This window comes from Pagrus major, chromosome 19 (assembly GCF_040436345.1).
Source record: "Pagrus major chromosome 19, Pma_NU_1.0".
In the NCBI taxonomy this organism is placed as follows: Eukaryota; Metazoa; Chordata; class Actinopteri; order Spariformes; family Sparidae; genus Pagrus; species Pagrus major.
In genome coordinates, this window is record NC_133233.1 from 28,219,198 (window position 1) to 28,235,556 (window position 16,359).

At 39.2% G+C, this 16,359-nt stretch overlaps 1 protein-coding gene across 1 annotated transcript; it reads left to right on the forward strand.

Annotated features, from left to right (window-relative positions):
• Positions 1-396: 396 nt before the first annotated feature.
• On the forward strand, positions 397-13,529 carry LOC141014366 (protein NLRC3-like). The gene is made up of 8 exons (XM_073488105.1): positions 397-464; positions 1,450-1,529; positions 1,642-3,499; positions 4,904-5,077; positions 5,659-5,832; positions 7,586-7,759; positions 12,309-12,482; positions 13,517-13,529. The coding sequence occupies exons 1-8, from the start codon at positions 397-399 to the stop codon at positions 13,527-13,529; spliced, it is 2,715 nt and encodes a 904-aa protein (XP_073344206.1).
• The last annotated feature ends 2,830 nt before the right edge of the window (positions 13,530-16,359 follow it).

The following is a 16,359-nucleotide window of genomic DNA, read 5'->3' on the forward strand; positions in this document are numbered from 1 at the left end:
CACCAAACTTTCAATATCACCAGTTTGTGTATTTAGATGTGTATTGATAATTAACAGTGATTCACATCAAATGAATACAAACATGTTGGTGTTTTCAGAAATCCATATCACAGATGGAGTGAAGAGTCTTCAGTCTCCAGCTGTCTGTCTATGAAGAGTGACTGGTCCAAAGAATTTCCTCTGAACTTCAGTAATGGACCTGGACCCTCAGACACACAGTAAGAAGACTGCCAGTTACTTCTTAACCACCAAACTTTCAGTATCACCAGTTTGTGTATTTAGATGTGTATTGATAATTAACAGTGATTCACATCAAATGAATACAAACATGTTGGTGTTTTCAGAAATCCATATCACAGATGGAGTGAAGGGTCTTCAGTCTCTAGCGGTCTGTCTATGAAGAGTGACTGGTCCAGAGGTTTTCCTCCAGACTTCAGTAATGGACCTGGACCCTCAGACACACAGTAAGAGAACTGATACTAACTTCGCTTTATACAATTAAATCATTACCATTATATGACTGTAGTTGCCCAAATTTAGGACAAAATGCTTTTTCTGTAAATCACATTTTAAAACTTTGTGATTTGTATTATACGTAGGGACGAGACAATTATGTGTCAACATCAGATATTCTTTTTGAATACACCGGAGTGTTGCATCATGGGGTGTAGCCTAAATATTGTTGACTAGTGAGATACTTCAGGTTCATTCATTGTTTGTCTGTTACAGAAATTTAGTCTTAAAAGTGTTTAGTTTGCTCAGTTAAACCTTCAGGAGTTTGATGGCTGATGCAACGTGTTTTGCTGCGATGGAAGAATTACTGATGAATGAAAAAGAGCAGAAGTCATCGCAATGTCTTTACTGCAGATGGATCAAATGATCTGTTAAAAAGCCAAGAATTACAACTTTCACTGAATGTCAGGATGAGGAGCACGAAGTATTTTACAGATAGATAAATTACACAAATGAGGGATTTATGTTCTGCTTTCATGACAAGTGAGGATTTCTTCTATATCTTTGCAAAGGAAAAGGCTCCATTGATGAGGGCTGGAAGTATCTCATGGAAACTGTCCCAAAATCTTCACTCTGACATTGTTTTTATCTTCATCAAACCTTTTTTATCAAACACAGTTGTTGAAAAAAGAGGAGGGTATATTGTACTAAGTGTGGCCAAGTATGGCTTAAGTTTTTAATAGCTGCTAATGAGGTCATGTTTTGTGGTCCTTTTTGTTTGTGTGATAACATTTCCCATTAAAATAAGTTTGTTTACTAAAATCAAATGATGCAATTTGCTCCACTGTGACTCAGACAAAAACAAACTGTTAGTGATTGGGAGTTCAGTCCAGATTCAGAGCTTGGAGAAGACATACTTATGTTTACAGTCTGTCTTCTCTTTTGTCAGACTGATCTGTGATTTCTAATCTGAGGGATTTTCCTTTATCTCTTCAGAAAGACAGAGGGAAGTGTTTCTGTGGAGGAGCAGCTGTCCTGCTGTCCAGTGTTAGTCAGTCAGACCAACACTGTACAAAGTAAGACTGAACATCTGTCTGCTGATGTCTTCATGTCTGAAAAAAGGAACTTTTTGAGTTAATCAAGATTCTTGCTCTCAATTTAATCCCAGAATATTTTCTTCTCCTTCAGCTGATAGTGTTCTGCAGGAGGCTTTAGATGAACATAAGATCAGTCTGAGGAGGAGATGTGAACGTGTGACTGAAGGAAGTGATGGAACAGGAAGTGATGAAACAGGAAGTGGAACCCTCCTCAACAGGATCTACACTGAGCTCTACATCACAGAGGGACAGAGTGAAGAGGTTAATACCCAACATGAGGTGAGACAGCTAGAGACAGCTTCCAAGATGGAGACCCTCCATGACACTCCAATCAAGTGCAGCGACATCTTTAAAGCCTCACCTGACCAACAGAGACGCATCAGAGTGGTTCTGACCAACAGCGTCACTGGAGTTGGAAAAACCTTCTCAGTGCAGAAGTTCACTCTGGACTGGGCCGAGGGCTCTGAAAACCAAGATGTCAGTCTGCTGGTTCTGCTCTCGTTCAGGGAGCTGAACCTGATCAGAGATGAGCAGTACAGTCTTCTCAGGCTGCTCCATGTTTTCCATCCAACATTACAGAAGGTGACAGCAGAGAAGCTCGCTGTCTGTAAACTTCTGTTCATCTTTGACGGCCTGGATGAAAGCAGACTTTCACTGGATTTCAAGAACGATGAGGTCGTGTCTGATGTCACACAGAAGTCATCAGTCAGTGTGCTGCTGACAAACCTCATTGAGGGGAAGCTGCTTCCCTCGGCTCTCGTCTGGATAACTTCCCGACCTGCAGCAGCCAATCGGATCCCTCCTTCACGTGTTGACAGGGTAACAGAAGTACGAGGCTTCACTGACGCCCAGAAGGAGGAGTACTTCAGGAGGAGGTTCAGTGATGAAGATCTGTCCAGCAGAATCATCTCACACATCAAGACCTCCAGGAGCCTCCACGTCATGTGTCTGATCCCAGTCTTCTGCTGGATCACTGCTACAGTTCTGGAGCACATGTTGACTACAGACCAGAGAGGAGAGCTGCCCAAGACCCTGACTGACATGTACTCACACTTCCTGCTGGTTCAGACAAAGAGGAAGAAGCAGAAGTATGATGAGGGACGTGAGACGAGTCCACAGGAGCTGACGGAGGCTGACAGGGATGTTCTTCTGAAGCTGGGGAGGCTGGCGTTTGAACATCTGGAGACAGGAAACATCATGTTCTACCGAAAAGACCTGAAGCGGTGTGGTCTTAATGTCAAAGATGCCTCGGTGTACTCAGGAGTTTGTACAGAGATCTTCAGAAGAGAGAGTGTGATCTTCCAGAAAACAGTCTACTGCTTTGTTCATCTGAGAGTTCAGGAGTTTCTGGCTGCAGTCTACATGTTCCACTGTTACACCAACAGGAACACAGAGGTGGTGGAGGCTTTTCTAAAAGACTCAAAGCCAAAGTCTCCCTTTAAGAAGATTTCTAACTTTTTTTCGGGCCATGAAGCCTGTTACCCATCCCTGGATGACTTCCTGAGGAGCGTCATGGAGAAATCCCTTGAAAGTAAAAATGGCCACCTGGACCTGTTTGTTCGCTTCCTTCATGGCCTCTCTCTGGAGTCCAACCAGAGACTCTTAGGAGGTCTGCTGGGTCAGACAGACAACAGTCCAGAAATCATCCAGAGAGCCATCAACAACCTGAAGGAGATGAACAGAGATGATGTCTCTCCTGACAGAAGCATCAACATCTTCCACTGTCTGATGGAGATGAACGACCACTCAGTTCATCAGGAGATCCAAACGTTGCTGAACTCAGAGAACAGATCAGAGAAGAAACTCTCTGTGATCCACTGCTCAGCTCTGGCCTACATGCTGCAGATGTCAGAGGAGGTTCTGGATGTGTTGGACCTGAGGAAGTACAACACATCAGAGGAGGGACGACTGAGACTGATTCCAGCTGTGAGGAACTGCAGGAAGGCTCTGTGAGTCCAGATGTGATTATCAACATTATAAATCAGTGTAGATTAGCAGTTTAATTCTTCAGATATACAAACTATAAAATAATTTATTTTGAAATAGCGCTTACATTTTTAAATACAATTGTGATTATTTTTTAAAAATGTTTCACTTACCATGAGTGCAATAATGTAGATGTTTCAGTTGGATGTGTTTATAGCTGTCAGGTTGTTGAACTCAGTTATTCCATTTATTTCTAATGATCATTAAATGTGACAGTTTTTCTTCTATGAATCTTTCTTTGGGTGACAGAAGAAACCCTGGTGAAACTAATGAAAGAGGTTTTTTAACCACTATACTGAAGAGTTTAAAATAAGATCTGTATCATTTTTCATGTGATGTTTCTAAAGTCCTTGAGAATTTCTTTCATGCAGTTATTGTTCTCATTATGTCGGTTTAGAGACATTTCACAGTGAGCAAATGGACCAAAAAGTTCCAGCTCAAATTAAAGCTTCTACTTTACCTTTTATACATGACATGAGATCTTTTTCTGACTTGACTCTTATTTAGTTTTAATCTTTGTGTATTTTTGTTCTGTAGAATCAGAATCAGCTTTATTTGGCCAAATATGTGTTGACATACAAGGAATTTGACTCCAGTTTATCATTGCTCTCAGTGTAGTTACACAGAAGTGACATACAGCTGGAAAGGAATACACCGAAACTGAACCAACAACTAGATGAAACGTGAAGAATAAAGAATTGTGAATGGTCAGGACTGCAATGTACAATAGCATCTGAAAAGACAGTAGGTGTATAAATCAAAATCACCAATGGCAACACCATAAAAGTGTAAATCATACAAGTCTTTATAGAAGTCAACTGTTCTGAATCACATCTGTATTAGCTGGCAAAATATGAATCATGTAAATGTAGATTTCTAAGATGGTTTTTCAAACTTCAAGCTCATCCATGTTGAATTCGGGAGGTGCACGATCATTCAGCAACATGATTTGTGGAGCCCACATGCTCGACACAAGACGTGCGATGATGTTAATTTTGGCACTCTCACCCTCATGCTAACACTGTGTTGGGCATAAACTAATCTAACTTTTTGGCAAAAGACACAGGATCAGATCACACTGACAGACTGTGGACATCATGGAAACCCAAATGTAACTACATTTTCTCTTCCTTCATCTGCAAGATTAAAATAAAACAAAGATTTAAAGTCTGCAGGTTTTAGAAAGTGATGAGAATAACTGTTTCATGTCAAACACAGATCAGATGAAGGTTTGCTGAACCACTGATGTAAATAGCAAATGTCAATCAGAACAGAATGTTTCAAACTGTTTTGACATCAAATGCATGAAGTAAATATAAAGTGTCCTCTTTCATAATAACATTTTTGTAATATCTGTGTCATGACAGACTTTCTGACTGTGGACTCTCAGAGACTCACTGTGAAGTTGTGGCCTCAGCTCTGAAGTCCAACCCTTCCCATCTGAGACAGCTGGACCTGAGTTCAAACAGCCTGAAGGATTCAGGAGTGAAGCTCCTGTCTGTTGGACTGGAGAGTCAAAACTGTGCGCTAGAGAGTCTGAGGTCAGTTCATTGTCTTGTTTTTCCATATATTCAATTCAAACCCTTCACTGAGACTTAAACAGTTTAGTTAATTAACTTTCAAGATAAGCAGCAGCATAAATCTGAAGAAATGTCAGTTCTTTGAGACATTTTCTGTGTATCTAAATGGCTCCATCCTGTGGCGTTCAGAGGATGCTGCACTGAAGGACTCTATTCAGTGTTTTTATTTATTTTTTCTTCATTTAATTTATTTCTAGCTTTTGACTGTTAGCATCCAGCTGATGCAAGCCCCAGTAATCTTAAATACTTGAACTACTCGAGTACTTCCAGAGGTGTTGGTATACCAAAAGTTTATGGACAGTCTGCAGCCAATCAGAATCCAGTTTCCACCCAGACCATGGAATGAAAATATATTTTTCCTCTTACCTGTGGTGGTATTTATCCATCTGCTGTAAATCAGCTGGACCACTGATGTAAATTGCAAATGTTAAACATGAAGTGAAAACATCAAACTGACATCAGTCACTGTCTGTTCAGTGAGTGTTGAGGCGTTTTGAGTGTGTAGGGTGTGTATGAACTTACATCATTTATTCTTTATTCAGATTGTGGGGCTGCAGTTTGTCAGAGATCAGCTGTGCTTCTCTGGCCTCAGCTCTGAAGTCCAACCCCTCCCATCTGAGACTGCTGAGCCTGAGTGACAACAAGCTGCAGGATTCAGGAGTGAAGCTGCTGTGTGATTTTCTACAGAGTCCAAACTGTAGACTGGAGAGTCTGAGGTCAGTTCACTGACTCTGTTACTGCTAACTAATATTTGAGTTTACATTCATACATAACTTACATTGATAAAGTTATAGATTTCCTTTGGTTCATATTTTCAATTTTCTTGAACTAAATTTCTTGTTCAGTCACAAAAGACTTCTGTTTCTTCAAGAAACTGTAGAAAATGTTCAGTTAGTTGTTAAAGTTAGTTAATGTTTATGATTTAATCTGTTAACAGAAGAACTGAACTAACATTTGATTTAAATTGATAAAGTTGAGAAGCTGAAGTAGAAATATTTTGATTTCTGTTGATGTCAATGTGTTTTCACAAATAATGATCATTGATATTGATCATACAGAACACACACAGATCAAAGCATATTTTCAAAAGAAGATGTTTAAAAGAAAATTCAGTTTTTTCTCCTCTAATAACAGACCTGAGTGAGATCAGCTGCTCCTGTTGACATGAACAGCTGTATGTTTTGCTGACATGTGGATGATGTTTGTAGAAGGCTGATGATGATCCACAATAACACAATAACAAAGTGTGTGTGTGTGTGTGTGTGTGTGTGTGTGTGTGTGTGTGTGTGTGTGTTTTGGAGTAGTCATCAGTTGATGCCATGCCCCCCACACCAGATCAGGGCCAAAACTCTGAAACGTACCTCAAATACGAAATGATATATGAGTGACAATTTGAAATGAATAATTTATTCAAAGAAATTTCAGAATTAAATCCAAATCATATTTAAATTGAAATGAACCTTTTCCTTCAGTGATTTTTATTTTGAAAATGTTTTTGATTTTTTTTTTTATGATTCAAGATCAAAACTTGAACTTTCAAGTTCAAATTTTATTTCTTCAATACATTTATTTTTTCCAAATCAACAAACCTCTTGGCCTTGATCTGGCTCCATATCCTTTCACCATCTGTCCTATTTTGGCAGGATTCTGTGAGTGAATCTGACAAAACACTGGTAATTTACTAGAAATAGCGTCACTGCTGTTTGTGATTGTGTTTTTCTGTATTTGTTCCTCAGAGATGTGCAGCAAACACACACAGGCACAGACCACAGGCTTAAGAAAACCCCTCCCCACATATAATCACACAAGTCTATGGTCCTTTTAACTTCATTGTTACAGAAGAAGCAGCGTCCTGCTTATCACATAAAAGGCTTCATGTTATCAATTCATGATCTTTATTAAAAAGATGCTCTACGTGTACGTCTAATTAGAAAAGAGCTGAGGAGCAGAATTTAAGTGAAAGACATTTGATGTGCTTGAAATGTTACATGTTGACTTTTGATCACTTTTGTGGATTTAGTTTGACTTTTTTGACTTGAAGACTTACATGAAGTCTTTTTACTCACTCTGACGTGTCATGATATAACCTTTTTGATTAAAACAGCATTAAAATATCATGTGATCTGCTACTTCAGTGCACGCTAACAAGAAATATTACTGGGACCATAATAAACATTTGCACACCAGCTTTTTTAATATCCAAGAGTTCAAATCATAAACTCTACCACTGACTTCCTCAGCAATGAACTGGACACATTTAGGCACCTTGAGTAACCATATACTTGTTTTGTCACTTTGTGTATTTTGCGATGTTGAACCTGCATCCTGTTGGGTTCAGGTGTTTGGAGTTTCCATTTTCTAAACTTCTACATTCTGAACCTTCTTCAGCTCTGAACAGATTATTAAACAATGAATGATTTCAAGCAGGAACATTGTCTTCTAAACTTACATCATTTATTCTTTGTTCAGATTGTGGAGCTGCAGTTTGTCAGAGATCAGCTGTGCTTCTCTGGCCTCAGCTCTGAAGTCCAACCCCTCCCATCTGAGAGAGCTGGACCTGGACTACAACAAGCTGCAGGATTCAGGAGTGAAGCTGCTGTGTGATTTTCTACAGAGTCCAAACTGTAGACTGGAGACTCTGAGGTCAGTTCACTGACTCTGTTACTGCTAACTAATATTTGAGTTTACAATCATACATAACTTACATTGATAAAGTTATAGATTTCCTTTGGTTCATATTTTCAATTTTCTTGAACTAAATTTCTTCTTCAGTCACAAAAGACTTCTGTTTCTTCAAGAAACTGTTGTGCTGATATGTGGATGATGTCTGTAGAAGGCTGATGATGATCCACAATAACACAATGACAAAGTTACTGTGTGTGTGTGTGTGTGTGTGTGTGTGTGTGTGTGTGTTTGGAGTATGTTTTCATTTTATTCTATTTTATTTTTCTCTTAGTCACTTCCTACCTCGAGCTGCTATTATCTGTTATTGTTTGCACACTGTTCCTTTGTGCTGCAGTGTCAAATTGAATTTCTCCTACAGGGATCAAGAAAGGTTCATCTTATCTGTACTCATTTTAGAGAAAAGGGAGGCACTCACATGCACTAACATGCACACAGCTCAGATCACAACACACACACTGAGAGTGTGACGTCATTCTGTGTTCAGGACACCATGACTCCACTATATCTTTACATAACTAATAGTTGTATTTTAACTTCCATCTTGTTGTGTTCAGGTGTCTACGTCCTGTCTACCAGGAAGTGAGACAGGAGTCTTTCCCTATTTTTAAGCCTTTCACCTGCTGTGCTCCCGTTTGGTAATTTCTCCTGTTAATATCTCGGGGTGTGACGAGATCTTGTGGCACGAGATCTCATGTTATTAAAACGTGTCTGACGTTGAACTCGAAATTAGCATAGAAGATGCCCCCGCCACTTTTAAATCATTTGTGTGGCAGCATTTTGGTGCCTGATGGAAACAATAAGTGGTGACAGACTGACAGACAAGACACGAACGATATGTAAGAACTGTAAGAAAATAGTGCCGTACACCGCGGCTAACACGAGCACTATGCAAAGACACCTACAGAACCACCACAGCTCTCTACTGAAATCAACCGTGCCTGTGAAGAAAACACTGAAAGGCCGGACAACACTGACAAATGCTTTTACATCTCAACTTCCACAGTCAAGTGCTAGAGCCACAGCAATAACGAAAGACATCAGCGTTTTCATTGCAGCTGACATGAGGCTATTTCCCATGGTGGAAAACTGGCGACTCCTCCACACATGGGAATCAAAGTACACCATCCCAGTGGTCCTGAACCTCTACACAGATAGCATACCTTTCCATCCCTGCTACCTCCGCTCCAAGTGAGCGTGTCTTTTCAACTGCAGGAGACATAGTTAGTGTCCAAAGGTCTCAACTGCTGCCAGAAAACGTAGACATGCTCATATTCTTGAACAAGAACGTGACCATATCTTAGGCTGGGCAGTGTAGTTGTAGCCAGCTCTCAGCTCTGCTTGGAGGGAAATCATGTCAGTCTCTGTTTGCTCTTTAAGTATTGAGAGAGAACTACTTTGATTATTGTTTGCACTTAAAACAAGACGACTAAGAAAAAGTTAGTGTTATTCATTATTGTTATTTATACTGTTTTTATTTTTTACTTTCAATTTGTGGAGAGGAGTTTAGTTAGAAGGTCACACAGCTTCAATTAGAAGTTAGAAGCTCACACATAGTTCATGCACAGTTATAAGGTCTGAAGAGACTCATGAGAAATCATACAGGAGAGAAGCCAGTCAGTTGAGTTTGTGGTGAAACTTTTTCAGTTCTTACATATTGTTTGTATCTTTTACTGCATATGATAATTCATACTCAGTCACAAAGTAGAGCTGAAGTCACATTCATTACAAGATGATTACTAGTTAAAACATTTCAAAATGGACCTGCATTGTTTTCCTTTTTGTTTGTTTTTTTTTCATTTATTTTTTTATTGATTTTCCAAACACATTAGTGACAGTTATAAGAAAGCAAGTATCAGGTTTCTTTTTGTAACTTAAAAAAGTAAATAGTGTTAAAATCTCGTCTCGTTCTCATGAGCCGAGTGTATCGTCACGCCCCTATTAATCTCCCATTTTCATAGTGATACAAATCAAAAAGTTCTTCTCAGGTCCTGTGTGGGGGTATGTGTCATGGTACCTGGCAACCCAACTCAGAGGGAGAGTTGAGCATGTGCCAACAACCCTGCCTGACGTTTGCCACTCGTCCCTGTGTCACTAATGCTCTGCTCCACTCACTTTGCCCCTGAAAATGGGTGAAACAGCTGCCAAAAAGAAAACATTGCTTCCAAAATTCACATAACTTTGTGTGAAACTTTCCCCTTTATTGATAATTGTCTCCTCTCTCACTTGTGTGGGACACGCAGGAGGCTGACGTGCTGCCAAGTGCTACCTGCTTGTTTTAGGTGTCCAACTGGGCTGTCCAGACCGAGCGCCCCGTGCTGTGGTCCTCCATGGCCAGCTTATGATTTCTACTGATGCTTTCATGGAGCCAGATGAAAAAATAACACCTCAAATATGAAATGATAGAAGTGAAAATTGAAAATAAATAATTTATTCAAAAGAATATCAGAATAAAATCCAAATCATATTTTAATTGAAATGAACCTTTTCCTTCACTTATTTTTATTTTGAAAATGTTTTTGATTTTTTTTATGATTCAAGATCAAAACTTGAACTTTCAAGTTTTATTTTTTCAATCCATTTTTTTTCTCCAAATGAACAAACCTCTTGGCCTTGATCTGGCTCCATATCCTTTCACCATCTGTCCTATTTTGGCAGGATTCTGTGAGTGAATCTGACAAAACACTGGTAATTTACTAGAAATAGTGTCGCTGCTGTTTGTGATTGTGTTTTTCTGTATTTGTTCTTCAGAGATGTGCAGCAAATACACACAGGCACAGACCACAGGCTTAAGAAAACCCCTCCCCACATATAATCACACAAGTCTATGGTCCTTTTAACTTCATTGTTACAGAAGAAGCAGCGTCCTGCTTATCACATAAAAGGCTTCATGTTATCAATTCATGATCTTTATTATAAAGATTATAAAGATGCTCTACGTGTACGACTAGTTTTGGTTTTTTTAGTTTCTTTTAATATATTTTATTGTCTATTTAATGTTAGTAAATGTCTTTATTTCTGTCGAGCACCTTATTGATACTTTAGTGTTAGGAAATGTCTGTATTCATCTTGTTGTACTTGTGCACTTCATTTCTCTCACCGTGGGATACTGAGAAACGTATTTTCGATTCCTCTGTATGTCTGGTACATGTGGAGAAATTGACAATAAAAACTTGAAACCTTGAATTAGAAAAGAGCCGAGGAGCGGAATTTAAGTGAAAGACATTTTATGTGCTTTGAAGTCTTTTTACTCACTCTGACGTGTCAGGATATAACCTTTCTGATTAAAACTGCATTAAAATATCATGTGATCTGCTCCTTCAGTGCACGTTAACAACAAATATTACTGGGACCACAATAAAAAATTGCACAACAGCTTTTGTAATATCCAAGAATTCAAATCATAAACTCTACCACTGACTTCCTCAGTAATGAACTGGACACATTTAGGCACCTTGAGTAACCATATACTTGTTTTGTCACTTTGTGTATTTGACAGTGTTGAACCTGCATCCCGTTGGGTTCAGGTGTTTGGAGTTTCCATTTTCTAAACTTGTACATTCTGAACCTTCTTCAGCTCTGAACAGATTATTAAACACTGAATGATTTCAAGCAGGAACATTGTCTTCTAAACTTACATCATTTATTCTTCATTCAGATTGTGGAGCTGCAGTTTGTCAGAGATCAGCTGTGCTTCTCTGGCCTCAGCTCTGAAGTCCAACCCCTCCCATCTGAGAGAGCTGGAGCTGAGTGACAACAAGCTGCAGGATTCAGGAGTGAAGCTGCTGTGTGATTTTCTACAGAGTCCAAACTGTAGACTGAAGACTCTGAGGTCAGTTCACTGACTCTGTTACTGCTAACTAATATTTGAGTTTACATTCATACATCACTTCCATTGATAAAGTTAAAGATTTCCTTTGGTTCATATTTTCAACTTTCTTGAACTAAATTTCTTCTTCAGTCACAAAAAACTTCTGTTTCTTCAAGAAACTGTTGAAAATGTTCAGTTAGTTGTTAAAGTTAATTAATGTTTATAATTTAATCTGTTAACAGAAGAACTGAACTAACATTTGATTTAAATTGATAAAGTTGAGAAGCTGAAGTAGAAATATTTTGATTTCTGTTGATGTCAATGTGTTTTCACAAATAATGTCTGATCATTGATATTGATCCTACAGAACACACACAGATCAAAGCATATTTTCAAAAGAGGATGTTTAAAAGAAAATTCATTTTTTTCTCCTCTAATAACAGACCTGACTGAGATCAGCAGCATGTTATTAATCTGTGTTGACATGAACAGCTGTATGAATGTTGTGCTGACATGTGGATGATGTCTGTAGAAGGCTGATGATGATCCACAATAACACAATGACAAAGTTACTCTACTCATTTTAGAGAAAAGCTCATTGATGAGGACACAGTAATGTTGAGCTACACATTTAAAACCTGAACACATCTGATTGGATTATAAATTGATTTTTATCTCCATCATTTATTCTTTATTCAGATTGATGAGCTGCAGTTTGTCAGAGATCAGCTGTGCTTCTCTGGCCTCAGCTCTGAAGTCCAACCCCTCCCATCTGAGAGAGCTGTGGCTGAATAAGAACAAGCTGCAGAATTCAGGAGTGAAGCTGCTGTCTGATCTGAGGTGGAGTCACCGCTGTAGACTGGAGACTCTCAGGTCAGTAGAGGGTTGGAGTCAGTTCATGCTGGTTTCAGCAGTATTGTACTAAACACAGTATCAAAGTAAAGATCCAGTATTTCCTGCTTTCCTCAGTGAAGCTGTGAGAGGAGAACGGTGACAGGCTTCATGATTGGACAGGAAGACAGAGAGAGAGCAGTCAGCCAATCAGACGAGCCAGAAGCTTGTTGTGATCGTGTGTTTGAGTTGATGTGAAGACGACTGTTGTTGTTGTGTTCATGTCTACAGGAAGTAAAGCTGGATCACAGCTGACAGCATCACAGGATGTATAGAGACAGTGTCCTCATTCATCAAACTGTCGGAGCATCAAATCTGATCTCAAAGTGTTTGTTCTCTCATTTCAACACTGAACAACTGATCAGTTCATCTTTGTCACAGCTCTCAGATCAGTCTGACTGAAGCCTGCAAATCACTGGCTCTTATTTCAGAGAACCATCATTACATTTAGTAACCATGTGGTCTGTATACGGACCAGAACCTCTGCTGAAGTCCACAAACCACAGCTGATGTTTTACTGTTCAGTGTATGACCTTTAACGTTATATTTATATCTGCCCATGTGTCATTTGATTTGTCCAAATATTTTTATAACAGACTCCATATTTACATATTTGTCATGTGATGTTTCCAAAGTAGATGAAATATTTAAATGTGAGTGAGACTCTGGTTTTTAACAGCAGTAAATCATCATTAAAGTGAGCTGTGAGTATCTCTCTGTTCCTGCAGTAATGATGCGTTCAGGGACTGTCAGCAGTTTATTTCCACTGTGTCCTTCAGTGAAACCTGCAGAGTAAACAGACTTGATGTCCAAAGTGTCTGCAGGTCTGTGAGCTTCACTCCAACACGTTAGCATGAGAGCTGAAAGGAAGCTGGCTACGCTACACAGCCGCTCCACTTGTGGTCTGAACAGGACTGAAGTCCTGCTGGTCTTTATATCACTGACTGACAGCTGATGGAGGGAGTCTCTGTAAACACTCATTTATCACTTTACTGTCTCTCTGCTTCTCTCATCAGCTGGTGGCCGTGATCTCTGTCAGAGTGGTGAGAATGGTGGAGGTGTTGAGAGGATCAGCTGTGTCCTGATGATCCAGAGAGGTTGAAGCAGCACCATCAGCTGGTGGGTGGAGAGGCTCTGACTGGGCCGTGTTACTGGGAGGTGGAGTGGAGAGGAGAGCTTCATCCAGCAGTGACTGACGGACCAATCACAACAAGTGGAGATGACTGTCAGTGCTGCAGTGTGAACTGCTCTGAGATCAGCTCCACTGTCACACACAGTGTCCAGTCCAGCATCGTCCCTGTGTTCCTCTGGATGTGACAGAGTATCATCAGTGTATCTGGACTGCTCTGCTGCTGCTCTGTCCTTCTACACAGTCTCTGCAGACACACTGACGCTCCTCCACTCCTTCTGCTCCACACTCAGACACCTCCTCCACCTGGAACCTGGATCTTTATTCTTTTATTCACTCACATCTTCTCAACACAAAGAGCCTCAACACATTAATCTATCGAGGCCTGTTTATCACCACATAATCGTACATTGACACTTTTAATTGGATATTTCCTTGGTGCAGTTAATCTCCACATATTCCTGAATAACAGTGGAGATTAATGCAGTACTCTGTGTGTACTGCCACTGAATAAGACATCAGTGATGTTGTAGATGTTAACTGACATTCATTTTAATGTAAAATCAACATTTTAACAGATGAATCTATGATGTAATATATGATGTAATAAATGATGGCATTGTTTTGTTGCTGTAACTGATGACCATGAAAGGAAGAACATGTTGATTTCACTGATGTTATTTAGTATTTTTATAGTTTTGTAACACAGTCTTCTCATGTGATGGAAATGTTGTAAAACAAACAAACAATGCACAAATATTAAACACCAGAGTCACATATTTTGGTGGTAATGTCTTTTATTAATGCTGTAAATTCTGTCTCAGCTCTGCTTTGAATTGAATTGAAAAACATTGTTTCCATGTAGACAAAGTGAGCATTTAAAAAACTTGATTTCCTCACAGCAGAAACACTTCAAATGTGTCCAACAACACAGAACAAGGTTGTGATGCACAGTTACAGTTTCAGTCCCACTGGGACCATCAACAATAAAACATAGGAGCATGAAAAAAGTGTGTAAACGTAGAAACCTGATTATATTTATTTTACATTATAAAGTTTTTAAGGGAAGATTTTTGTTTTCAGGAATATTTTGCTAAATTTTGTCATTTTCCATAAGAAGAAATCAGCAGGAAAGAGCAGGAATCTGGAGACTTGGATCAGGACAGACGAGCTGCATGGGGCCATTTTATATCACAAATGTTTGGTGGAAACATCGAACCTGTAAAATATGTCGACATAAATGATGACAGATTGAGGGACAGCACAACCTGGTGTAATATGAACAGTGAGAAGTGAACTTACAGTTCAGGACTGAATCTAGAAATGTGGAGGATGTCCTTTACTGCTCGTCCTCACGCACACAAGTCTGAAGTTAAATTTAAAGATCAGCACATGTGATATTAAGTTCTGCATGAGGCCATAAAACAGACAAATCTACCAGTTCATCAGACTCATCTTCCAGATCTACTGCGTCACTGAGAGCTGAAGCTTTTTCTATGGACGATGATTTCACCAAGAATTACAATTAAACACAAAGTGGCACATAAACAATTGTTTTATTGCATTAGTCGGATATTTGGCTCATAATTACATGTTGAAGAGAAAAAATAACCTTAAAAAGGAAATTTGACAAACTGCATTTAAATTAGTTAGATGTAATTTGTAAATGGGAGGAAAATTAAAAAAAGACTAATAGAAAATGGTTCAACATTTTGGGAAATGTGCTTTCTCACCAGCAGTTGTCATCTTAGTGTAAAGAGTGGAAAGTGGCATTGTGGGTAATGACACTGCTGGACTCATTATGGACAGTTTAAAAGACAACTGATCCAAATCGACCCAGCAGAACCAGAGATATCACCTTTTTTATTCCACACGTTCTTCTTCCTTCTCTAAACCTGGTGCCTACATTACCCACAATGCAACTTAGCCACTGAGTGACATCACTGGAAGCAGTTTATCAGATCACATGCAGCTTCCTCTTTGGCTCTGATGCAGCATGTAATCTGCAAAGTAACTAAAGTTGTTGAGTAAATGTACTTAGTTACATCCCTCACTGTCTCCAGATCAGCTGTCTTTATGACAACATAACTGCAGATTAACACATTTAATTGGATCTTTGTGTTCTGCTTCCTGTTGCAGCTCCACCCTGTGGAGCGATGGAGTAGTGCAGTTAATTTCCACATGTTTCTGATGAACAGTAGAAGTTGATGTTGCAGAGTGAAGTTCTGCTTATTACCACTAATATCAGCTGTTTGTCATTTCATAATAAATGAAGTGGATCAAATCTGAACACAGTCTGATTCAATCGAGGCTTTACTGAATCTTCTGGACTGACTTGTGTCTGGATTTTGGTGCAAAGTCAGCAGCTTCATATTTCATCTTTCTATAATGTTTGATATTAAAAAGATGTGTTTAACATGCTGATTCTACACTTTATGTTCATTAATCATGTCTGTAAAACAATTACAAGTACACAGAAATATAAAACTATCTGGATTTTGACAGAAAACAAACAAATCCTGTGTTTGACTGTAAAGTATGTGAAGTTGATCAGAGTTTTGTGTGAGACCCTGCTGGTTTTCACATCACATGATCAGCACAGACACATGAAGTCAACCTGTGGAGCTTTTTCTCTCACAAATCATTGTTGAAGCTGACGTCATCAGCACCGTGCATGTTCTGCTGGTCCTGCTGGAGCTGCTTCCTGCCAGCAGATGTCCCCATTTCCAC